This window comes from Gobius niger (genome assembly GCF_951799975.1).
Source record: "Gobius niger genome assembly, chromosome: 9".
Lineage (NCBI taxonomy): Eukaryota > Metazoa > Chordata > Actinopteri > Gobiiformes > Gobiidae > Gobius > Gobius niger.
In genome coordinates, this window is record NC_136860.1 from 2748216 (window position 1) to 2773289 (window position 25074).

The 25074-nt window shown below is 43.9% G+C and overlaps 1 protein-coding gene across 1 annotated transcript in view; it reads right to left on the reverse strand.

Moving 5' to 3' along the window:
• The window catches only part of LOC306967794 (tissue factor pathway inhibitor-like), an 84271-nt gene that overhangs the window by 16461 nt on the left and 42736 nt on the right, over window positions 1–25074 (reverse strand). The window contains exon 2 of the mRNA XM_079562982.1: window positions 6474–6674. Coding sequence (XP_079419108.1) covers window positions 6474–6674 — 201 coding nt within the window. The remainder of the gene's footprint in view (window positions 1–6473; window positions 6675–25074) is intronic.

The following is a 25074-nucleotide window of genomic DNA, read 5'->3' on the forward strand; positions in this document are numbered from 1 at the left end:
ACTGAACTAAGAAAAAACTTGTTCCTTTGGCAAGAATAGTTTTCATCTGCTCTAAGGCCAAACCAAATCTACTCAAACTTTTGATTTAATCTCTTGATTCAAGTCGATTTATGTCATTTCTTCCTTTAGATGATGATTCTTTTAGGATTATGGCCTAAAGGCTGCTCTGCTAAGACATTATTTTATTAAGACAGTATTTTTCACATTTCTAGAGTACTTTAACCAGAGCCGTGGGAAGATATTTTAGTTAGGGGGTGCTGAGGGACAAAATATACCCCCAAAACGCCTTTGCTGTGCTTATTGCCTATTTATTAAAATTGCCTGCAGTTCGCAAACTATCCACCAGGGGGGCCACAGCGCCCTCAGCACCCTGGGTTCCCACGGCCTTGACTTTAACAGGCACTTGATCTCTGATTTGGGTCATAATGTTTCTCCAAATCATCTCGAGGGCCAGAGTTCAGTCTAGTCTAGGGCGGACGTTCGGACACAGCCACAGTCTGAGAGGATGATATGACGGACCTCGTATCCATGGTAACGCGGGTCATGTCGGTCGTGGTCTCGTGTACGATTCAGACGCACAGTGTGAGTGCATGAGTCACTGAGCTCGTTCAAAATCGTCTCAAAAATCTGTGTATCCCGGTTAACCCCTTAACTCCCACCTGAACCGAGCACATTTTCTCCAGTTTGGCTTTACCCCAATCCAAAAGCTTCTGGGAAAAAGCTGTGAAAAAAGCAACAAAACTGAGACGAAAACAATGATGGAAATGTGACAAAAAACTGACGAAAAACTTCTGAAAAAGTGGCAAAATGTCACAAAAATGTCACAAGAAATGGACAAAAAATGGACAAAAAAATGACGAAAAAATGACAGAAATGTGACAAAATGTGACAAAAAAATTACAAACATATGACAAAAAATTGATAAAAATTTGACAAAAAAATTACAAAAATGTGACAAAAAAGTGACCAAAAAATTACAAAAAATTGATAAAAAATAGACGGAAAAATAGACGAAAAAATAACAAAAATGTGACAAAAAATTGATAAAAAATTGACAAAAAATTACAAAAATGTGACAAAAAAGTAACAAAAATGTGACCCAAAAAAGAAAATAAAGAGATAAAAAATAGACGAAAAAAAAGACAAAAAAATTACAAAAATGTGACAAAAATGTGACAAAAAATTGATAAAAAAAAATTGATAAAAATTGACGAAAAAAATGACGAAAAAATAACAAAAATGTGACAAAATGTGACACAAAAATTACAAAAATATGACAAAAATTTGATAAAGATTTGACAAAAAAATTACAAAAATGTGACAAAAAATAACTAAAAATTGATAAAAAATGACAAAAAAAGTTACAAAAATGAGTTGAACACCCAACAAAAAAATGATGGAAAAAAAATCTGATGACGTGAGGAAAAAGATCCTCTCGGTTCAGGCGGGAGTTAAGAGGTTAAGAAATAATAATGCTCAGATTCGTCTCATTTGTGCCATAAAAAATACGGCATTAAATTAACCCTGCATGAACCTGTTTTAAAACCATCTCCAGTCTGAGTTTGGAACTATCCCTGCGAGCCCATCACGCCGCTCCCGTCCTGATGTTCTCCGTCTGCCGCCGTTTGTTTGTGCCATAGTTTTTGTTGCGTTGGCGTCGCCGACACATAAAACAGATTTGTGAGTTTGCGGCGAGAACCGAAGCGATTAATGGCGATATAAAAACCCCCGCGGCCTCATCATCTCCGCCCCATCGCCTGCTCAAATTACAAAATCATAATCCAATTTCAATTTATGACTTCATTTTTCCCCCCGTCACCAAACCAAACCGAGTGATTCAGGAAAGAGGGAAGACTTTATTCAGGATTTGAGGCGAGACGCTGCAGGAGAACAGAATAAACAAATGTCGAGATCGGAATTTTAAACTTCTGCTGGAGAGAGAACTGACTCATCATTATTAGTTACAAAGATTGAGTCACAGCCAGTTTTAGATCTTGTTTTTGAATGAGATACACTGTAAGAAAAGTATGTACATTTTACAGTAAATGACCATTTTGGGTCCAGTCCTCTTTGCCTTATATATGTTGCCACTGGGTTCCATTTTCCAGAAGCATAACGTTTCCTATCAGTGCTTTGCAGATGATATTCAAATATATTTGCCAATTACAGTCGACACCTCCTTGACAAACTGCCTGAGTGACGTCCAGTCTGGGCTAAATTCAAATGTCCTGTCTTTGAACAAAACAAAACAGAGATAGCTGTATTGGGAAGTTGCAACCCCCAGTCAAACCTATAAAGGCCTCTTGTTTCCTTTATCCGCCCCACTGTTAAAAATCTTGGCGTGACTTTTGATACTTGTTTCAAATTTGAAAAACACATTGGATCAGTTGTAAAAGCTACTTCCAACTGAGACTTCTTGTGTAAATTTAGGCTGACTTGCCATAAAAAGATTTAGAGAAAGCGATCCACGCCTTCATCTCTTCAAGGTTGGATTATTGTAACTTTGTAACTTAGGGCTGGACATGAAATCCCTCCAGCGCCTGCAGGGAGTCCAAAACGCCGCAGCCCGCCTGCTGACCGCCTGCTGACCGCCTGCTGACCGCCTGCTGACCGCCTGCTGACCGCCTGCTGACCGGAGCACATCACTCCCATTCTGTCCTCTTTACACTGGCTACCAGTTCCCTTTCGAATCAAGTTTCAAATTCTGCTGATTGTTTTTAAATGCCTAAATTAGTATCTGTCAGAACTGCTGCAGCTCTACTGTCCTTCCAGAGCTCTGAGGTCTGACCAGCTCTACTGTCCTTCCAGAGCTCTGAGGTCTGACCAGCTCTACTGTCCTTCCAGAGCTCTGAGGTCTGACCAGCTCTATTGTCCTTCCAGAGCTCTGAGGTCTGACCAGCTCTACTGTCCTTCCAGAGCTCTGAGGTCTGCTGACCAGCTCTACTGTCCTTCCAGAGCTCTGAGGTCTGCTGACCAGCTCTACTGTCCTTCCAGAGCTCTGAGGGCTGACCAGCTCTACTGTCCTTCCAGAGCTCTGAGGTATGACCAGCTCTACTGTCCTTCCAGAGCTCTGAGATCAGACCAGCTCTACTGTCCTTCCAGAGCTCTGAGGTCAGACCAGCTCTACTGTCCTTCCAGAGCTCTGAGGTCTGCAGACCAGCTCTACTGTCCTTCCAGAGCTCTGTTCCTAAATCCAAGCATGTGTCCAGAGGTGACCGAGCCTTCCCAGTGGCGGCCTCTAAACTTTGGAACAGCCTCCTGCCCCCAAATTAAAAACTCATCTTTTTGCTTTGGCCTTCGGTTCCACGTGGACCAGACACCGTTTGTGCCTTTATATATGACCTGTGTTTAAGTTTTATTGTGTTTATTGTACATATTGTTACTGTTCTTGTACAGCACTTTGGTCGACTATGGTTGTTTTTAAATGTGCTTTATAAATAAAATTGACATTGTTTTTATCTGAAACAGAACTGTGTATTTTACATAAGTTTGCCATAAACGGTGGAGGTTTATTTGATGAACAAAATACATTTTTATGACCCAAAATGTGTTTTTTTCCATCAAAACCTGCACAAATGCAAACATTTTTGTTGTCTAGACATGAATCTGGCTGCAAAATGTCAGTGAAAGGGTTTAATTACAATCCATGATGTTTATTTGCTTCTTTACAAAGTAAATAAGAGACGGTGATTTACATAATTTACTTTTGCTCACTATTGTTGCAGATTTTCACATCCACAGTGTCCCCACAGACACATGTCCTAATGTGTAGAATGAGCTCAGACCTGTTCACCACAGCTGCCTCTAAAATCCTGCACTGTCACTCAGAAAGGGGTTAATCGGGTCTGAAGTGCCGTCATGCACGAGCTTAATATAGAAGCTGCAGTTACACGTATGACCTGAGGTGGCAGTAGTGAGTATAAAATGACTAACTTGCATCCCCTTTAAGAGAATCACTACTACTAGAGGTTTTATCTCATCTAAGACCAGGCCAAATCAAATCTTAGATTTAATCTCTTAATTCAAGTAGATTTAAGTAATTTCTTCCTTATTATTCTTTTTCCAGTGCACTTCCTTCAAATGTCGGGGTTGTACATAATATTTGACCTCATTGGGCGTATTGACAGTATTGACAGTATTTCTACCTTTTTTTTCTCCCTTTTAACTCTAATAATGTTAAAAGCAGTCTCTGATTTGTGTGATAATGTTTCTCAAAATCATCTTGAGGGCCAGAGGTTCTGTGCTGAAGGGCCGGATTTGGCCCTCGGGCCTGACGTTGCCCTCGAGTTTCACAGGAGCTAAAAATCTCTGACCACGGTGTGAAAAATCCATCTCCTCACCTGCAGCGTCTGCCTCGTTATATTCACCCTTTAAACATAATTTCAGCTCCATATTAAAAAGGAAGCGGGTAATCCAGTCCAGACGCCTGCTCGCGCCGCTGCGTCGTCGTGTCATATTTACTTATGTAAAAACTGTCAAAGTTAGAAGCTGAAAATTGCAGTAAAATTGGATTGGGAAAAGTCGGAGCTCGTCCCTGCTTTGCATCTGCAGAATCTCATTATGAAGCTGGTTATAAATAACGTTTGTTTACCTGAAAACACAAACTCCAACGCTTTAATCTGAGTGAGAACGTCTGGACTGCGAGGACCTGACGCCCTGCAGGAGCTTCGTTATAGATGCTCCTGTTGTTAATCAGCCTGGACCTGCTCGACTTTAAAACATCCTCAGTTTGTGATTCATCACAGCTCAGGCCTCACAGCAGGACGAGGCAGATGTTAAACTAAGTGTGATCTCAGGTCCCTTATTCAAACTAAACTTTGCCTCCGGAAAGAGTCGACTTCTTTAGTAAATGTGCTTAAACATCTTCATTGTTCTGGGACAGATGGACATTAGTGATAGTTCTGACCTGTCCGTGCAAGCTCTCAATCCATCCATCCATCCATCTTCTTCCACTTGTCCGTAGCCGGGTCGTGGTCATATTGCACCAGCCCCTGTGGCTCCTCCTGCAGGTGGTGGGTCCACAGAAGGTCGGCCTCATGGTTCTAACCAGGCCTGTTGGTCTCTCATGAGGGGATTCTGAACCAAACCTTCTGATAAGGGCGGTTTCTCATCATCACAGGAGCACATGGGCTCTGTTAATTAGTAAACCACGGGTTCTCCGCAGTTTTTCAGATTTTTTGGGGCGGGTTTGGCTGCCCAGACGCCACATCCACAAGAAGTTTAGGCTTAAAATCCAGCACAAATGATGTTTGATAGGCCTGCATTAATCATTTAGTCAAACACTCATTATTTATTAAATTGTAACTTTTTCTGATATGTTATTACCATGAGAAGAGAATGAATAAATGAAATGAAAATAAAAAGTTATTTTGTTTGCGGGACAGCGGTGTTTCATCCCACCCGGCCGCGCCTTATGCAATGCACCTGCATTATGCAGGTTGGGTCCTGTGGGACTCCCGCGGGAGTGCAGGGCTCTAACTCTCTCGTCCCACCAGCAAACTAAATAATGCCTCCTGGAGGAGTCGCACCTCTGGACCAGAGAGCAGCACTTTGGGTCGAACTAACCTGTTTCAGCCGCTCTGAGTCCGGCTGAAACAGGTCGACTCCCTCTGTTTCCTGCACGTTTCCTGATTGCACATGTTCCGCTTTTGAATTAAGAATAAAATCATCATAATAAGATAAAACAAGGCTTGTCCAAGTCCACAGTGTGTCCAGGAGGGCTGGTATTACCAAAATACACATTTATGAAAAATCTGGAATATGATTTAATCCGGGTGAAGAAGTTTCAGAAAAGGCATTGTTCACGTCTGTATTTGCTGTCTGTGTTGTGTCTCTTCTGACCAGTGACTTTGAGACTTTAGCTCATGGTCCAACCAAAAAACCAGAGGGGGCGGAGACTTTGGTGTGGCCTTTAGCTCTGGAACTCTCTGCCTCTGGACATCAGAGCGGCCTCTTCACGTCGGCTTTAAATCAAGCTGAGCTCGACATTTTGATAATGCTGCAGTCTTTATTTTTTATACTTAGTATATATTATATTATATTTAGTAGTAATATGTTTTTTAGTGTCTGTATTTTTACCGTGAATATGGAAAGCACTTTGGGGCAGTATCTGTTTTTAAATGTGCTACATAAATACACTTGACCTTGACCTGTGACCGGGAAGCCTGAGAGTTGCCGATGAGGCTTTTTGCTACATTAAAATACCAAATGAAACATGACACAACCCGAGAGGGAAGTGTAACGTGTTCCTCATGGACTCTGAGCGAAACATGGGCCAGATAAGACTTTATCAGAGTCACGGCCCACAATAAACTCATCATAAACACATTATGGAGACTTTTCTGAGTCGTAAATCCGTGACTGACGTTTAGTCACTTCGTACACGATGACATCACTGTGAATCAGGAGTGAAACAGCTGAACTATAGGGAGTTAAAGAGAGGACCGCCTGGTGGAGCGCCCCCTGCTGCTCACCTGACACCACGCAGCTCTCCTCACACTCCTCTTTGCTCAGGAAGTTGTTGTCGTTCCCGCCGCAGCCGCCAAACTCGAAGGTCTCGCAGCGTCCGGAGTCGATGCTGAAGTAGAAGCGCTCTTTGAGGGCCTTACAGGGGCCGGGCTCCGCCTTGTACGCACACTGCTCCCGGAAGATGAAGAGCTCGGACTGCGGCCCGCCTGGAAACACAACACATGGGACAGGGTCAGATCAGGGGCGTGTCCACGTGGGACAGGGTCAGATCAGGGGCGTGTCCACGTGGGACAGGGTCAGATCAGGGGCGTGTCCACGTGGGACAGGGTCAGATCAGGGGTGTGTCCAGGTGGGACAGGGTCAGAGGCGTGTTGGGGCCTCATTCAGGTCTTTTGTTGCAAAAATTTCAGAGGACCTGATACGTGTATAATTGTAGTGCACCAAGTATTTGTCAATATAATAAACTGCAATACTTTACCTTGAATAAGCTGAAAAGAGAAGCACACCTTGAGTTTACAAAAGGTATAAACTAAATATAAATCGGAGACATTGAGTCAAACATTTTGAAAAGTGCAAATGGCTCTTTTGTTTTGGTCTATATCCACACGAAGACAAAACGCTTATGTTTTCAGAAACTTTCAGCCTGAAGCAGCTCAGTAAACGTGAGCGTCCACATGGGTCGACTCAGGTCTGTGAAAACGGCGCAGTTCATCCTCCAGGCCTGTGTGAGGCGCTGCGACGCTAACACAGATCATAGAACCAGATGTAGAGGCGCATCAACACTACAGCACTTTGAGAAAGTCGGTAACACAGGCTTGTAAAGTGCAATACAAGTGTAAGCCATTTAGTTTAAACACAAGAGCGAAAGATCAGACAGAAATCAGATTACATCTTTATCAGATTATGTTGTTTACACGTCAATAATCTGAGGACTCGGATCATGATCAGATTAATAGTCTCCATGGAAACGTCGCTGTGATGGAGTTTTTCGGGTTCAGACGTGGTTCACACACAATTTAATCCAATTTAGATCCATATTAGTCCTGATTTGACGTTGATCGTGGCCTGGGGCGACTCGGAAGGTTGAATATTTCAGAAGTCGGTGCATCTGAGTCTGAGAGACGTCGTTCTCTGCAGAGGAGATGATGAGCCTTTGTGATTTGCTCTCCACATTTGCACTTGTGTTCTGATTGTGAATAATGTCCCTGCTGTTGTTCCAGGTCGATCTGTCAAAACCTGGACTAATGAAAGAACGCTGGTGGAGGAAAAGCAAAACTCTTTGGTTTGAGGAATGAGTCCAATCCGAGATTTATTGAGCGGGCTCGGCGGGCTCTCCACTCCGGGTCCTTCAGCGCCTCGCCATCCCTCAGCAGATTTACCCGGCGCTGAAAGATTTAGGAAACATCTCCAGCTCTGATGGCGATGTACGGCGCCGCGCTGCAGGAAAACATTACATTTTCACATTTCGACCCAGGCTGACCCCGCTCTGTAAAAGCTTTAACAGATAACGTGAGAACGAGATGAGAAAATCGCTCACAAATGTTCAAAAACAAACACATTGTTCTTGTGGGACGATGGTTGAAAACTTATTCTTGAAGGAACTTATTCCAAACCTGATTTATTGAGCTTTGAACATAAAACCGAAACATATTTTTTCAGTAATATTCAAAAACAAAACAATATCCACAATTAGGGCTGCTCGATTATTGAAAAAATAATAATCACGATTATTTTTGTCATAATTGAAAGCACAATTATTCAAACGATTATTTGTTGCCTTTAATAAAAAGTCTATATTTTATTCATATATTTATTAATTAAAAAAAACTATGCTGAATATTTTCTGTTTTCTGAACAGTCATAAAAGTACAAATGATTTTGCCTTGATTAAGGAGAGGTCTCTGTTTCACACCTGCCCCCTGCTGGCCAGCCCTCACACCTGCGCAAGCAAACTGAGCAGCGCGGCCTGATGACATCATCACACAGCAATGTTTATGTCAGGCAAAAGCATGAGCCATGGCACGAGAAATGTGAAGGGAAAATAATCCCAGCGTCGTGAAATAATGCAAGTCTGCTTTGCAAAAAATACAAATAAAAATCAAATAAAAAAAAATAAATAAATTGGGAGAAAAAATAAATAAATTGTAAAAAAAAAAAAATTGAAAATAAATAAATAATCACAAATCGTTTTTTTTTCTCGATTATGCTAATTTTGTAATCGTTTAGTGTAATATTCGAAATTGTAATCAAATTTCGATTAATTGCACAGCCCTATCCACAATCGCCTCTGACCAAATCCAAACAAACCCATGGCTTTAAAGGAATAGGCCACCGTTTTTACATACTAAGATATGTTCTTACCTCACTTTAGACGTGTTAATATATCCCCGTCTGGTCTTTGTCCGTGCGCTCTGCCAGGCAAACGGAGCACATACGCAGCCTCTCCCACATGTCATATAGCTCCAAAAAAGCTCACGATAGAAGCTACCAAGCTCTTCCACGTGTTCCCTATTTAAATAAAGTTACGTGAAGTGTTTTCATGCGAAGTATATTTACACAGAAATGTAGCATGTCGATTTTATAAGCAAATAAAAAGGGGGACTATATTGTGAGGCGTAATGATACGAGGAGTAAAACGTCCGCGCAGTAACTCCTAAAGACTTCCCCCGCTCACTTCCGTCAATAACCTTTAGGAGTTACTGCGCGGACGCTGTGCTCCTCGTATCATTACGCCTCACAATATAGTCCCCCTCTTTATTTGCTTATAAAATCGACATGTTACATTTCTGTGTAAATATACTCCGTATGAAAACACTTCACGTAACTTTATTGAAATAGGGAACACGTGGAAGAGCTTGGTAGCTTCTATCGTGAGCTTTTTCGGAGCTATGTGACATGTGGGAGAGGCTGCGTATGTGCTCCGTTTGCCTGGCAGAGCGCACGGACAAAGACCAGACGGGGATATATTAACTCGACTAAAGTGAGGTAAGAACATATTTTAGTATGTAAAAACGGTGGCCTATTCCTTTAAAGGGATGTTTCAGGATTTTCGACATAGGGCCTCATTTCCTAGTTATCCAGAGTGTTGCTGATTTATGGAGATATTTTTTTTGTAGTTCAAGAAGTTCTTATATTTGAAGATTTTCGTGGCGCTAGGCTAGTGCAAGGCTAGCGCATTTCTATGGTATCAGCTAGCCTGCATTAACCCCTTAACTCCCACCTGAACCAAGCACATTTTCTCCAATTTGGCTTTACCCCAATCCAAAGCTTCTGGAAAAAAGGTGTGAAAATACTGGTAGCAACAGAACTGAGACGAAAACAATGATGAAAATGTGCCAAAAAAGGGACAAAAAAGGGACGAAAAATTGACGAAAAAATGACAAAAATGGGACAAAAAAATGATAAAAATGACAAAAATGTGACCAAAAAATGACAAAAAATTATGAAAAGTGCCAAATATGTCACAAAAAATTGACAAAAAATGACAAAAATGTGATAAAAATGTCACAAAAAATGACAAAAATGTGATAAAAATTTGACAAAAAATGATGAAAAAATGACAAAAAATTGACAAAAAGTGACAAAAAATGGCTGGAAAAATATCCAAAAAAAGACAAATAAATTACAAAAAAGTTACAAAAATGAGTTGAATAACCCCAAAAACAATGATGGAAAAAAACATCTGATGACGTGAGGAAAAAGATCCATTTAGATGAGTTTTGTAGATCTTAGCTTTCAAATGAGGCGTTACACTGGCCTACAGGATTTGGGTAAGCTGAACTGGAGAAAATGCTGTTAAAACAGTCTGACCACAGGTGCACTGTGGAGCGGGTCACACTGTTTTTAATGCAGGCTAGCTGATACCATAGAAATGCGCTAGCCTTGCACTAGCCTAGCGCCACGAAACTCTTCAAATATAAGAACTGCATGAATTACAAAAAAAATATCTCCAGAAATCAGCAACACTCTGGATAACGAGGAAATGAGGCCCTATGTCAAAAATCCTGAAATATCTCTTTAAACCTGCCTCATGTTTCCCCTGGCTGTAAAACAACATTACATTGTGAGTGAAGAACCACTAAACTAAAACAAGAACCACACAGACTTCAGGACGAGTTTGTGGAAGTCCAGACCAGACACTTTTATAATTAGAGCCGTATGGAGACATGAGGACATTACATTTTTAGCAATTACTCACTAATTACTCCAATTCAAATGTCAGTCCGAGAGCGATTCATCTCCGGCCGCTCGTGAAGCCATTTATTGTCCTCGTAAAACGACATTCAGACATCGACCAACGAGAAGGAAACCACAAAACGGACAAAACGGTCAGAAATGTTCATAAAGAAAATGTAGTTTAGATGCTGGAATCTAATGTATTTGTTGTGAAAGACGTTGTCAGAATGAACTCGATGCGACTTCTCCAGCATGAACGATAAAGAGTCCAACACACGGCGGGAGGTTAAAGAAGTCATTTGAAATATATCTATATGTTTTTCCCCGGAAATAGTTGAGCCGAACCGTCTATTTCTGAAACCTCCGGGCCACGTGGGGGATATATAATTCAGGAAACACGGTTTTCTTCTGTTGGTGGGAACAGGAAAGAAATGAGGCCACACTGGAGACGGAGATAAGACCCCATCCAAGAGAGAGTGGGAGAAGGGGAGAGAGAGGGGGGAGAGAGGGAGGAAGAGAGACCGGGAGAGAGAAAGGGAGAGCTAGTGGGAGGGGAAGGGAGAAAAAAGAGAGGTGGAGGGGGAGAGAAGGGGAAGAGGAAGGGAGACAGAAAGAGGAGAGAAAAGGAGAAAGATGGGAAAGAGGGGCGGGGGAGAGAAAGAGGAGAGGGAAGAGAGACAGAAGAGAGAAGGGGCGAGAAAGAGGAGAGTGAGAGAGTTGTAGGGGAGGAAGAGAAGAGAAAGGGGGGGAAAGGAGGGCAAGGAAGAGGGGAGTTGAGAGAGAGGGGGAGGGAGGGAGAAAGAGGGAGAGAACGAGGAGAGAGAGAGGGGGGGAGACAGGGAGAGAGGATGAGGTAAAGAGAGGGAGAGCGAAAGGGGAGAGTGAGAGAAACAGAGGGGGAGGGAGAGAGACAGAAAGAGGAGAGAGAAGGGGCGAAAGACCAGGAAAGAGGAGAGCGAGATAGTTGGAGGGGGAGGAAGAATAGAGAAAGGGGGGGAAAGGAGAGCAAGAGGGGAGGGAGAAAAAGGGGGAGATGGAGCAGGGGAGGAGGAGAGGAAAAAAGATGTGTGACAGGGAGAGATAAAGAGCAGAGAAAAGAGGAAGAGGGGTGTTGAGAGAAAGAGAGAGGGGGAGAGACAGGGAGAGAGGAGAGCGAGAGGGGGAGGGAGAAAAAGGGGAAGAGAGGGACCAGGGAAGGAGAGAGAGGGGAGAGGGAAAGAGGAGTGAGGGAGTGAAAGGAGAGGGGGAGGAAGGAAGGAGCGAGAGAGAGAGTGTGGGAAGAGGAGAGGGAGAGAGAGACGTGAGAGGGAGAGACGGGAGAGAGACAGAAAGGGGAGAGCGAGAGAGTAGGAGGGGGGAGGAAGAGAAGAGAAAGGGGAGAAAAGGAGACAAGAAGGGAGGGAGAAAGGAAGAGAGAGGGAGTGTGGGAGGGAGAGACGGGAGAGACAGAAAGAGGAGAGGGAGAGAGGAGGAGGAGGAATATTCGACATAGGACTAAATGTCTTAAAATATACTGTACAGAGGCTTTGTATAAAATCCAATCTTTTTTTTGTGCACGTGTCCTGTCCCGGCTGTAACTGATCAGGTTGCTCCATCAGTGGATTAGGAAACCCTCCTGCACAAGTCAAGTCCTGATTAACGAGGAAATGGAACCAAACCAAAATGTTGATCCGTCCCTGTCTTGTTTACCCGCCTCCTCCTCACCTTGGCCCGTCCTCGCCTCGTCCCCATCGTGTTTCAGTGATTGGCACACGGCCTGTTTAGCTTTTACCGGTTTGCTCCGGTGCAGCGGGGGCTAAAGATCCCGCGGCGCAGATACGGGCTAATCCCGCGGGGACGCTAGCTCCTGCCTGACTGTGGCCCCCATCCAGATAACAGCGGGTTCAGCGCCGCGCATACGGATCCGGCAGCTCACAGGACAGTCCACGTGTGTGCTGGAGCTAGACCGGGACTAAACCAGGACTAGACCGGGAGTGAACCAGAACAAGACCGGGAGTAAACCAGGACGAGACAAGGAGTAAAACAGGACTAGACCGGGAGTAAACCAGGACTAGACCGGGGGTAAAACAGGACTAAACCAGGAATAGACCGGGGGTAAAACAGGACTAGACCGGGAGTAAAACAGGACTAGACCGGGAGTAAACCAGGACTAGACCGGGGGTAAAACAGGACTACACCGGGAGTGAACCAGGACTAGACCGGGAGTAAACCAGGACTAGACCGGGAGTAAACCAGGACTAGACGGGGGGTAAAACAGGACTAGACCGGGAGTAAAACAGGACTAGACCGGGGGTAAACCAGGACTAGACCGGGAGTAAAACAGGACTAAACCGGGAGTGAACCAGGACAAGACCAGGAGTGAACCAGGACAAGACCGGGAGTAAACCAGGACTAAACCGGGAGTGAACCAGGACTAGACCGGGAGTAAACCAGGACTAGACCGGGAGTAAACCAGGACTAGACCGGGGGTAAAACAGGACTACACCGGGAGTGAACTAGGACTAGACCGGGAGTAAACCAGGACTAGACCGGGAGTAAACCAGGACTAGACCGGGGGTAAAACAGGACTAGACCGGAGGTAAAACAGGACTAGACTGGGAGTAAAGCAGGACTAAACCGGGAGTAAACCAGGACTAGACCGGGGGTAAACCAGGACTAGACCGGGAGTGAACCAGGACAAGACCGGGAGTAAACCAGGACTAGACCAGGGGTAAAACAGGACTAGACCGGGAGTAAAACAGGACTAGACCGGGGGTAAAACAGGACTACACCGGGAGTGAACCAGGACTAGACCGGGAGTAAACCAGGACTAGACCGGGAGTAAACCAGGACTAGACCAGGAGTGAACCAGGACAAGACCGGGAGTAAACCAGGACTAGACCGGGACTAAACCAGGACTAGACCGGGGGTAAAACAGGACTAGACCGGGAGTAAACCAGGACTAGACCGGGGGTAAAACAGGACTACACCGGGAGTGAACCAGGACTAGACCGGGAGTAAACCAGGACTAGACCGGGAGTAAACCAGGACTAGACCAGGGGTAAAACAGGACTAAACCGGGGGTAAAACAGGACTAAACCGAGGGTAAACCAGGACTAAATCGGGAGTAAACCAGGACTAAACCAGGAGTAAACCAGGACTAGACCGGGAGTAAACCAGGACTAGACCGGGGGTAAAACAGGACTAGTCAAGGAGTAAAATAGGACTAGACCGGGGGTAAAACAGGACTAGACCGGGAGTAAACCAGGACTAGACCGGGGGTAAACCAGGACTAGACCGGGAGTAAAACAGGACTAGACCGGGAGTAAAACAGGACTAGACCGGGGGTAAACCAGGACTAGACCGGGAGTAAACTAGGACTAGACGGGGGGTAAAACAGGACTAGACCGGGAGTAAACTAGGACTAGACGGGGGGTAAAACAGGACTAGACCGGGAGTAAAACAGGACTAGACCAGGGGTAAACCAGGACTAGACCGGGAGTAAACTAGGACTAGACGGGGGGTAAAACAGGACTAGACCGGGAGTAAACTAGGACTAGACGGGGGGTAAAACAGGACTAGACCGGGAGTAAAACAGGACTAGACCGGGGGTAAACCAGGACTAGACCGGGAGTAAAACAGGACTAAACCAGGACTAGACCGGGGGTAAACCAGGACTAGACCGGGAGTAAACTAGGACTAGACCGGGAGTAAAACAGGACTAGACCGGGGGTAAACCAGGACTAGACCGGGTGTAAATCAGGACTAGACCGGGAGTTAGGCAGGACTAGACCGGGAGTAAAACAGGACTAGACCGGGAGTAAAACAGGACTAGACCGGGGGTAAACCAAGACTAGACCGGGAGTAAACTAGGACTAGACCGGGAGTAAAACAGGACTAGACCGGGGGTAAACTAGGACGAGACAAGGAGTAAACCAGGACTAAACCGGGAGTAAAACAGGACTAGACAAGGAGTAAAATAGGACTAGACGGGGAGTAAACCAGGACAAGACCGGGAGTAAACCAGGACTAGACAAGGAGTAAAACAGGACTGAACCAGGACTAAACCGGGCCAGGACTGATGCCATTTTAATGCCCTGCTGTGTTACCTCATTTTCTTGTCGATTATTCAGTGACTGTGGTGTAAAAACAAGTGTTTGGAGCCATATTGTTTTGGACCCAGCTCTTATCTCAAAGTGAGAAAAACAAGATGAGAAAGTGACACGAATACAAAAACGTGACAAAAATGGGATGAAAACCAAACAATAAGGCGAAGGTGACGACAGCGGGAGGAAAAAGATCCATTCAGATGAGCTTTGTAGGTCTTAAAGGAACAGGCCACCGTTTTTCCATACTGAGATATGTTCTTACCTGAGCTTAGACGAGTTCATGCGTACCTGTCTGGTCTTTGTGTGTGCCCTCAGTCACGCAAAACGACCAAAGATGTTGTTAGCATTTGACCTCTCCCAATGTATTCCTATAGCTCCAAACGGGGTGAAGTTGGAAGCGACCAAGCTCTTCCACAGACACAAAGACCAGACAGGTACGGATCAACTCGTCTAAGCTCAAGAACATATAACAGTATGGTTTGCACTTTTCCGGTAAAATAAACCCCGCTAGCACATACACACGCCTCTGACGCCTGAAACTGTTACAACAAAACTTTAAACCTTAAAGCGATCAAAGAATGGAATAATCTCCCAAATGAATTTAAAAAATCCAACAAGTTATGGTACTTTTACCGGGGAATTGAAGCACTCACAGGGGCTGGTTTTAGGTCCTTCATTATTCTATGACAAAATGTAGCTTTTGCTTGTTCATTGTGAACCACCTGGGGCAGCACTGAATTATTTTAATGTATTTTAATATGTCTGTAAATAGGAATGGCAATTGGACTTTTGCAGAATGAAATGTAGTGTGATTGGTAAAGTGTTTTGAGACTGACTATGTGATTGACTGTTAGAAGAATGAATGGTCATGCTGTATAGTGTTATTTATTTTGATGTAACCAGGGACTACGGATGGAAACGAGCTATTTAGCTACAATCCGGTGCAGTAAATCTCTGTCTCTTTGAGCTTAATGCCTCTGTACATTGTCCCTTCATCCATCCATCCATTTTCTTCCACTTGTCCGTTTCCGGGTCGTGGGGGCAGTTGTTGGAGTTGCCCAAATCACATTGCACCAGCCCCTTATGGCTCCTCCTGCAGGTGGTGGGTCCACAGAAGGACGGCCTCATGGTTCTAAACAGGCCTGTTGGTCTCTCGTAAGGGGCTTCTGAACTGCTCTTTGTCTGACCCGTCACCGAGGACCAGTTTGCCCTGGAAGACCCTACCAGGGGCACAAAGCCCCCCACAACAGAGCTCCAGGATCATTCGGGTGCTCAAACCCCTCCACCACGTTAAGGTGGTGGTTCCTTCAATAAAGATTAAAGTAAAGTAAAGTAAAGTAAAATTTTGGTCATGGCTACGATTGTCTCTTTGAAGCATCGCAAAGAGACACAATCCCCTCGTCAATGTGGAGTCTACACGTGTTCTAATGAGAGATCTCTTATTCATGAATTCTTTGCGTGTGGCTCTGGCAGAGCTGTTTTGATGGAGTTTGTCGGGGGATCGATAACGCCGCGGATCTGGCAGGGACCTTGTTTTTCTCTGTATTTTGCAAAGGGAGTGGACGATAACACGGATCTGGCAGGGACTTTCTGATGGAGTTTTTCTGAAGAGTGAATCGACGCTGGAGCAGATCTGCAGGGCCGGTCCGTCGCAGTCTGTTGGAAAAGGGAGTTGATTTATTTGCAGAGGATTTGCCGCAGATTGGGCAGATTAGAGGAACACGGGGCTGTTTTTTTTCTGCGCCGCGTTGAGCTTCGGCGAGCGTGGTTTTAAGCACAAAGCTCTGGCAGAATGTGAAAAGACCGTTTCAGACGGAGCTGCCAATAATTCTGAAACAGCACAGGATTATTCAGGCTATTTTAGGTCTTTACAGTTTCCACCAGGAGCAAAACATGTTCCCTCCTCTGCACCAAAACATCTTGTACTTTGAAGTATTCAGTTTGAGAGTCATGTGAATCATTAACCAAAACCATGTGATTTTCTTTGAAGTTCATTAACAAAATGTAGGTTTCATATTAAGTGCTGTGAGACTGGAAGTGTTTTTTCTCTTTATTTGTTCAGGAACAAACACTTTGCGGCTCAGAAGTCTATTGCAAACGGCTTAATTCCAATCAAAGCGAAACAAATGTTTTTTTATACGGAAAAAGCAGCACCAGCTTCTGCACATTTTCACTGGGAGCACATGTCCATAACAAATTAATGCATAAATAATAAGGTTTCTTTTGGGCGTTGTCACCATGGCTCTGGTTCAGCTGAAACCGGAGTCTCCTGGAGTCTCGTCTCTCGGAGTCCCTCGGAGTCTCTCGGAGTCTCTCGGAGTCTCGTCTCTCGGAGTCTCATCTCTCGGAGTCTCACGGAGTCTCTCGGAGTCTCTCGGAGTCTCACGGAGTCTCTCGGAGTCTCTCGGAGTCTCTCGGAGTCTCTCGGAATCTCTCAGAGTCTCTCAGTCTCTCAGAGTCTCGTCTCTCAGAGTCTCTCAGAGTCTCTCAGAGTCTCGTCTCTCAGAGTCTCGTCTCTCAGAGTCTCGTCTCTCAGAGTCTCGTCTCTCAGAGTCTCGTCTCTCAGAGTCTCGTCTCTCGGAGTCTCGTCTCTCGGAGTCTCGTCTCTCGGAGTCTCTCAGAGTCTCTCGGAGTCTCTCGGAGTCTCTTGGAGTCTCTCAGTCTCTCAGAGTCTCTCAGAGTCTCGTCTCTTGGAGTCTCTCGGAGTCTCTCGGAGTCTCTCGGAGTCTCACGGAGTCTCACGGAGTCTCTCGGAATCTCTCAGAGTCTCTCAGTCTCTCAGAGTCTCGTCTCTCAGAGTCTCTCAGAGTCTCTCAGAGTCTCGTCTCTCAGAGTCTCGTCTCTCAGAGTCTCGTCTCTCAGAGTCTCGTCTCTCAGAGTCTCTCAGAGTCTCTCAGAGTCTCTCAGAGTCTCTCGGAGTCTCTCGGAGTCTCTCAGTCTCTCAGAGTCTCTCAGAGTCTCGTCTCTTGGAGTCTCTCGGAGTCTCTCGGAGTCTCTCAGAGATTCTCGGCGTCTCTCGGAGCAGATCCACTCCCCTCTGGAGCAGAGCAGGTGTGAAGGCGCTAAACTTGAGCCAGACTATAGTTTCGCTTTCATTCCTCTTTATTGAGCCATTTATTTTTAATGAACTGGACAAAAAACATCGAATCGAATTATCCATTTTAACGTTATGCTCCCATTAAGGATTTTTTATATTTATTGGAGCCGCAGAAACGGATGGATTTCCCCTGAGGATGAACAGAGTGTTCTGATGCTGAATATGCGCTGCATGACTGGACATTTGGATTATTATTCTGACGAAATGGATCAACTTTATATTTCCCAGGCACGTCTCTGCCCCTCGCTCGCTCTCTGTGCAGATGAAACTATATTTCTCCTCCGTCTCCGTCAGCCTGACGAGAGAGAAATGACCATCGCGTCACATCCGATGGTCTCATGGGGAAACGTTTAGTGATTGTTGATGGTGCAGCTTTTGGAAACTAGAGCTCTTGGGTCGACCACAAAGCTCCAACACGAGTGAAAACAAACTTAATGCCAATCTTTTGAACGCCTCTTGGATCTTGGCGTTTGGTCACAGTTGAGCCCCGCCCACTCTAAGTCTCTGTGATCTGATTGGCTTCAGAGTTACAGTGTAAGTGAGCTCTTTATTTCCAGTAAAAAGGCTGAGGCCTCATTGCTCTTCAGTCACAGACTGAGAAGTGAAAAAGGAAGTCATGGAGATTCTGCTCTAGAACATTGCACTTCTGCTGGATGTAAGTTATTTAGTCACTAGTTCAAGTGTGAAAATCCATTATTTCTAATAAAAATGAAGGAAAAGTAAATCTGGTCATGTGTATCTGCTGTAGGTCATGTTTGTCCCAGAGCCTCTGAGTCGTGGTGCAGCAGGACTGATGTGGACAGATGTTACAGAAGAAGCTGATGAGGTTCATTTCTTCAACAGTTACTATAGTAACTATTTTAGATCTACCACAGTCCTGTCCACATCTGTCATGGTCCACCATGACCCACCACGACTCAGAGGAACTGGGACACATATGACCTACATCAGGTAATATATATGGATATTTCTTCAACCTTCAAATGCATCAATCATGTTACATACAAATTGTGTTTCATTATAATTTCCATTTCATGTTTCATTTATTCACTATTTTACTACAGAATTTACAGTGCATGTATAAAGTTCTGTCTAAAGCAGAAGCTCCATGACTTCCTTCTTCACTTCTCAGTCTGTGACTCAAGAGCAATGAGGCCTCAGCCTTTTTACTGGAAACAAAGAGCTCACTGTGTTTAGCGTCATGTTGCTGTGACTCATGGTTCTGATTCTGAAGAAAGTCTATTCACATTTACACTGAGAAGGTTGGAAGGGCGCCCCCTTGTGTCACCCGGGCCATAGCAGCGGGTCCTGTACAGGCTCGGGCGTTCTAAGGAGCTACATGTACAGATCCCAAAGCCATGGCTCTCACAAAAAGGTGAAATGTTCATGTTTTGAAGCTGCAAAGTCATCTTTCCTAACACTTATTAAACAGATTTGTATTTTCTACCTTGAATACTGAAGTCTGACCCGGAGCATCTGTACTTTTCCTCTAGTAATGAAACCAAGCACTTCCTCGTTACTGCCTTCAGACCTGGCTCAGAGCTCACATTTCCTCTGGAGCTCGTCGTGCAGAGTTTGATGCAGATTGGGCTCCAGTGCGTTTAATAATTGTCCGAACATGTTGTGCGAGCGGCCTGTCGCAGCCTGCAGGAACATTCAGTCTTTATCTCATCGCCTTTGTGCTCCAGGAGTCAAGTCCAGGCCAGAAAACGGTGAAAACAGGCCTTGCATCATGCAGAGTTTCTTCAGAATGCGTGGGAAGGTCTTCACCAGCGATATCCTCTGTCCAAACTCTGCCTTCCGTGTAGTTTTGGTTGTTTTTTCAGTGTTTCTAATGGCCTTGTGCTGATATCACTCATCCAAACCATTAGTGTCAGAACGTGCCCCGGTGTTATGGAGGAAACGGACACCTTTATAAATGAAGGCCACTCGTATTAACCATTAACCTTGGCACTGCAGATCGCGGGGAATTAAAAATGCAAAGAGGAAATCTGCTTCATAAAACGGGTCAAGGCACTTTCTGCTGAAACAAACGTGCGTCAGCCAGAAACTTTCTCCTCACAACAAGATCATTGATTAACATCTGAACCCCCGCCTGAACCAGACCTACCTAAAGCTGAAAGAGTGACAAAACGTGCCGGAAAAGCAACAATAACACAATAAATAAACAGGCTATCATGAAAGAGCTTTCCCTCCTGGTGCAGACTATCATCCACCTGCAAAAATATCATATTTAATGAAACTGAGGGCACAAACAAAACCAAATGGACTTCACTTCATAAACGAAGTTCCTCAAAACTGTAAAGACCAATGCAAAAGTCCATCTGTCACCACATGAAAGGGGTTTTGTTTACTTTGTCATCCTGTTTTCTTATATCTGGAGGCAATTGTTCCCCTTTTATGTTTCTTTCTGTTTTGTATGATTTCGTTTTATTTAATTTCATTATGAAAAAGTGATGAAAGAGCCACAAAAACGCAAAGAAACAGTGTAAAAAAGTGTAAAAACGCAAAAAAACAAAAACACAACGAAAACCGAAACACACAAAAAACACGACAACAAAAATCAAAACCCCCCGAAAAAAAAACCCAAAACACGTCAAAAACACAAAACAAAAAAAACAAAAGACACGACAAAAAATAACAAGACAAAAAATAACAAGACAAAAAAACACAACTAAAAAACACAAAAAAACAAAAAAAGACGACAAAAAAAAAAAAACTCCCAAAAAAAAAAACGAAAATGAAAAAAAAAAAAAAAACGTCACAACCCCCAATAAAAAAACAAAGCACAAAAATGAAAACATGGCAAGAAAAACCAAAACATGACAAAAAACCCATTGAAAAATAAAATAAAAATGTAAACATGACAAAAAAAGAGGCGAAAAAACATTTGAAAAATGTGAGACGTGAGTCTGTATATCGCCTGTGAACTCCAGTCCAGAAGCTTTTAGATCTGGGTAAAGCTGAGCTGGAGAAAATGTGCTGGGTTCAGGCGCAGGTTAAGATACTCTCCTTTATTTTATTATTCCAGAGCCTAAAACGTCCTACAGGGATTAATAAAGTATTAATAAAATACAACTTTAACTGAACATTAGGTTTAATCGTTTAAAAGCGACGACCTGCGATTCAGAGCTCGGCCTGAGCGAGTCCATCAAAGCCTCGCATTGAAACGTGCTTAACTCGTAATTGAAAAGTTCAGGAGGGACTTTTCACGGCTTTAAATCTGAAACAAATGCCCCCCCCCCGTGTGTGGACCATAACAACACCTCCAGCCATGTTTTATTCATGGAAGCTGTTCCTCGTTTATTGTTTTCCTCCAGGGCAGAGCTAACGGGGCCTAACCTCATAAACACCTGACATCGACTCCCCGTCTGTCTCCGCCGCCAGCGCCGCCTCGGCCTCATCGATCCAAGGCTTTTCTGACGGGACTCTCTTTATTTACACACCCTCCTCCTCCTCCTCGCCGGCTGCTCCTCGCGTTCAGGCGCTGAGGTAATTACCCACAGTCCCCGAAGTCGTCCTGTCGTATTTTGGAGGAAAGTTCAGAACCGTTTTTTTCTTTTTTTTTCTCGCGGACAATTCGTGACCCGAAGGAGAAGCCGGTGCCTGGAGCTCGAACTTTGCAGATGTGTTTGGAAAATGAAGGCAAACTGGGGGCAGAAATGTAGCAGAGTGTGATCGTTTTTCTAAGCTTTTTGGGCAGTTTAACAATAAATGAGCACGAGAAACAGCAGCAAAAAGCAGGGCAGGCATCTCGAGCGAGCGATTTATCCTCCAAAACTCGCTCCTCTCGGTAATTAGCTCTCAGATAATACGATTTTACAGACTTCTTACTTTTTAGAAAATCAATACAAGGCCGAGACTCTTCGGGATTCCTCAGATTCATCTCCTCTTAATGAAAGGGGAAAGTTATTTGTGGTGCTCTGCGAGAGAAACTTATTTCTTGGCTTTTTCGACGGTGACGAGGGTGGTAAAAGTAGCAAAACTCACACAGACTGGAGAACAGCGCCACCTACAGCCAAACCAGCAGGTGAACCGCCACATTGAACCATTGCAGGTGAGGGAGGCTGTGAAAGCCGCAGGATTCAAAAGAGTCGTGAACATTTGAGTGACGCACAAACCTATCGGATAAATCTAAAGTCACGCGCTTACAAAGTAGAGGATTTGATTGAATTCCTCCAGATAATATATAAAGTCAAACACTTCCTACAAACGTTCAGAAGATGTTCAGCAACAGAGATGAAAAACAAAGAGTCTGTTCGTGACTCGGGAGGGGGTCTGAGGAACTCAAGGTTCGATTTAATAAGTTATCTTGTGCTTACTGCCTTTGGGAATGTTGGTACGAATACCTTTACTCTTTGACTTTGCAGCCCAAATAAACCAAATCAAATGAAATCTTTGATCTTTGATCAGAGTCCGAGTTCCCGGACCGTCACAAATCCCGTCACAGTGAAGTGTCCGATGTTGCCCCCTGGGAGTTTTTGGTGATTTTTTCCCGGACGGAGCGAGTCTTCCCCAGAGTCTGTGTTTGCTCGGCTCTGTTTACTCTGTGTCTGTGTGTGTGTGTGTACTTGTACTTACGACATTGTGAGGACCAGTTTTTAACCACAGAGTGAGGACATTGGGTTTAGATTAGGGTTCAGGGTTAGGGTTTGGGTAATACATTATGTCTATGAGTGTCCTCACTAAGATAGCAGTACCAGATTGTGTGCGTCGTTGTGTACAATTTGGTTTTGAACATTTAAATTCCCCCTGATTCCACAGTTTGACGGGTTTTTCAGTCTTAAGAGATTTTGTGAAGCCTGTGGGTTCACACGACTGAATTTGGCACCATTATAGAATGATGGGCTTGTTTGTAGTTTTCCCAAATGGAAATTAAAAGTAGGCGACACGAAGAAGCTCAGCGTATTTCCAGTGGATTTAATAAGAAAAGGAGATGAACATCAGCCCCGTGACGGCGAAGAGGAGGAGCTGAATTGTCTGAGAATATGAAGCGTCTCCTGAACAGCCGCGGCGTCAAAGTGGAAAAAACTTCGCCAAACTTAAATGAAAGTACGAGACGCATTAAAGAAGAGCAGGAAGAAGACCAACAGTTTGTCAAGTGGATAATGGAAATTATTCATTATGATCGATGGAAATTAGCTTTAGCCATAATCCTGCATTTTATTGTACTTTTTGTAAATGCATTGTCCCTTTTAAATAAATAAATACAAATAAGAGATAATGAAACAAACAGCTCAGAAAGCCCTTCATCTGCACAAAACTCCTCTTCCTCCAGCTGCTCCGGTGAAGGTCAGTGGTTTAGTCTCTTACTTTTCTTTTATTATCATAGTAATGATAATTATTATGATCACAGTAATTATCATTTTATTGTCATAGCATCAAATATTCATTTTTATTTCATTTGTTGTGGTCATTGCTGTCCAATGGGAGCATCGATTGTCACACGTGTATGTAGTTCACTTGCAAAATATAGTTCACTTGCAAAAAGTACAGTCTGAATGTGAACTGCACTAGAGGGATAAAAAAGTCTGCTTTCGGTCCGGACCGAACAAGCGAAGCAAAGGACTTGAATACACTGAATACACCCTTAGACTTTAACTTTGAGATCTCAGAGTGAAAGCGAAAGGCAGCTGAGTTAGGTCATTCTCCTGGATCTCCTGGATCTCCGCAGGGCTGCTGTCTCGCTCCGCTGCTTTTTTATCTGAATGCGAACTGCTTGTCCGATTTGGGTCCGGAACAAACAAGCGAACCATAGGACTTTTCTGGTCTGAATACACCCTTAAAGGGACTATACAGAGTTTAAAAATGTTAAAACTAAGTATCTTCCTCCCCCTACATGTTCCTCCATGTCCTCATGTGTAGAATGAGCTCTGACCTGTTCACCACAACTGCCTCTGAAATCCTGCACTGTCACTCAGAAAGGTGTTGCTTCGGGTCTTAAGTGCCGTCATGCACGAGTTTAACATAGAAGCTGCAGTTACACGTATGACCTGAGGTGGCAGTAGTGAGTATAAAATGGCTAACTTAATTACATGTTGTTTTTTATCTCATAAATAGCCTATAGCTAAACATGTATTGGTATAGTAAAGGTTTCAATCACAGAAATATATAGAAATATATCTAAGAGACCGATAATGTTTATTTCTAAGGCTGATACTGATTTTGGGGGAGTTTGATTGGACGATCCTGATCTGCACTGCTACCCTGAGGCCAAGGACATTGTTAGAGGGTTCACTTTAAAGCTCCACATTATACGATTCAACTCTCCGTGGTTTGGGGAGACTGAAAATTAAAGCAAAATCGGGAAAATAATCTTTTGTGCTCAGCTTAAAGAAATGAAGGAAAAGGAAATAACAAAACATCAACAGTTGTGAAGCAAAGATGAGGAAAGTGAGAGCGTTTTAAACTTTTATTCTTCTGCTCGAGCCTCAGTGTGATTTATTTAATGATTTGTAAATGAAGTCTCTCTCTGGTTTATAATTGGTGAGTGAAAAGTTTGGATGGAGATAGATTTGGTGCAGATTTCCCAGCGTCACCGCGGTGGCTCATTAGTGAAATCTCCGGCTTTAATGAAGCGGTAATGACTTTTTAATTTACATCTCCAGACAGTTGGAGAGTTTCAGCGACGCGAACAACAAAAGGGAACCGGATTACAAAAGAATCATTGTTTTTTTCGGTTTGGTAAATTAGGTTTCGCTCGCGGCAAAATCTGGACGCTCATAAGATCTGAGTTTTCAATCTCAGAGAAGCTCATTTCCAAAGACGCAACGAGCATTTATATGAGAACGAAGAGCTGCAACAAAAACATGATGATTATCCAACAATCCAGATCTCATAACAGAACGTTTTAAACCATCTCAGGGACGTATGAAGCTCATGGAGAAAAGATCTAACCCTTTAATAGTTTGCTCAACCGTTTGGTAGAGCCCACTTTATCGAACCGTGTGTTGTTTCTAGTTCTGCCGATCACGACCATTCGGTTCAAGTTTAAAACTCAAAATATCCAGTTTGGACTAGAATGGGTTGGGGTTGGACTAGTTAGGGCTGGTTTATGCTGGTTTAGAGCAGGTTTGGGCCTGTTCCGACCTAGTTTGGACCGGTTCAGAGCAGTTTTGGACTGGTTTTGACCCGTTCAGAATAGTTTTAGACTGCCCTAGACCTAGTTTGGACCAGTTTAGACCAGGTTTGGACTGGTTTATGCTGGTTTTGACAGGTTTACAGCTGTTTTTCATTGGTTTAGAG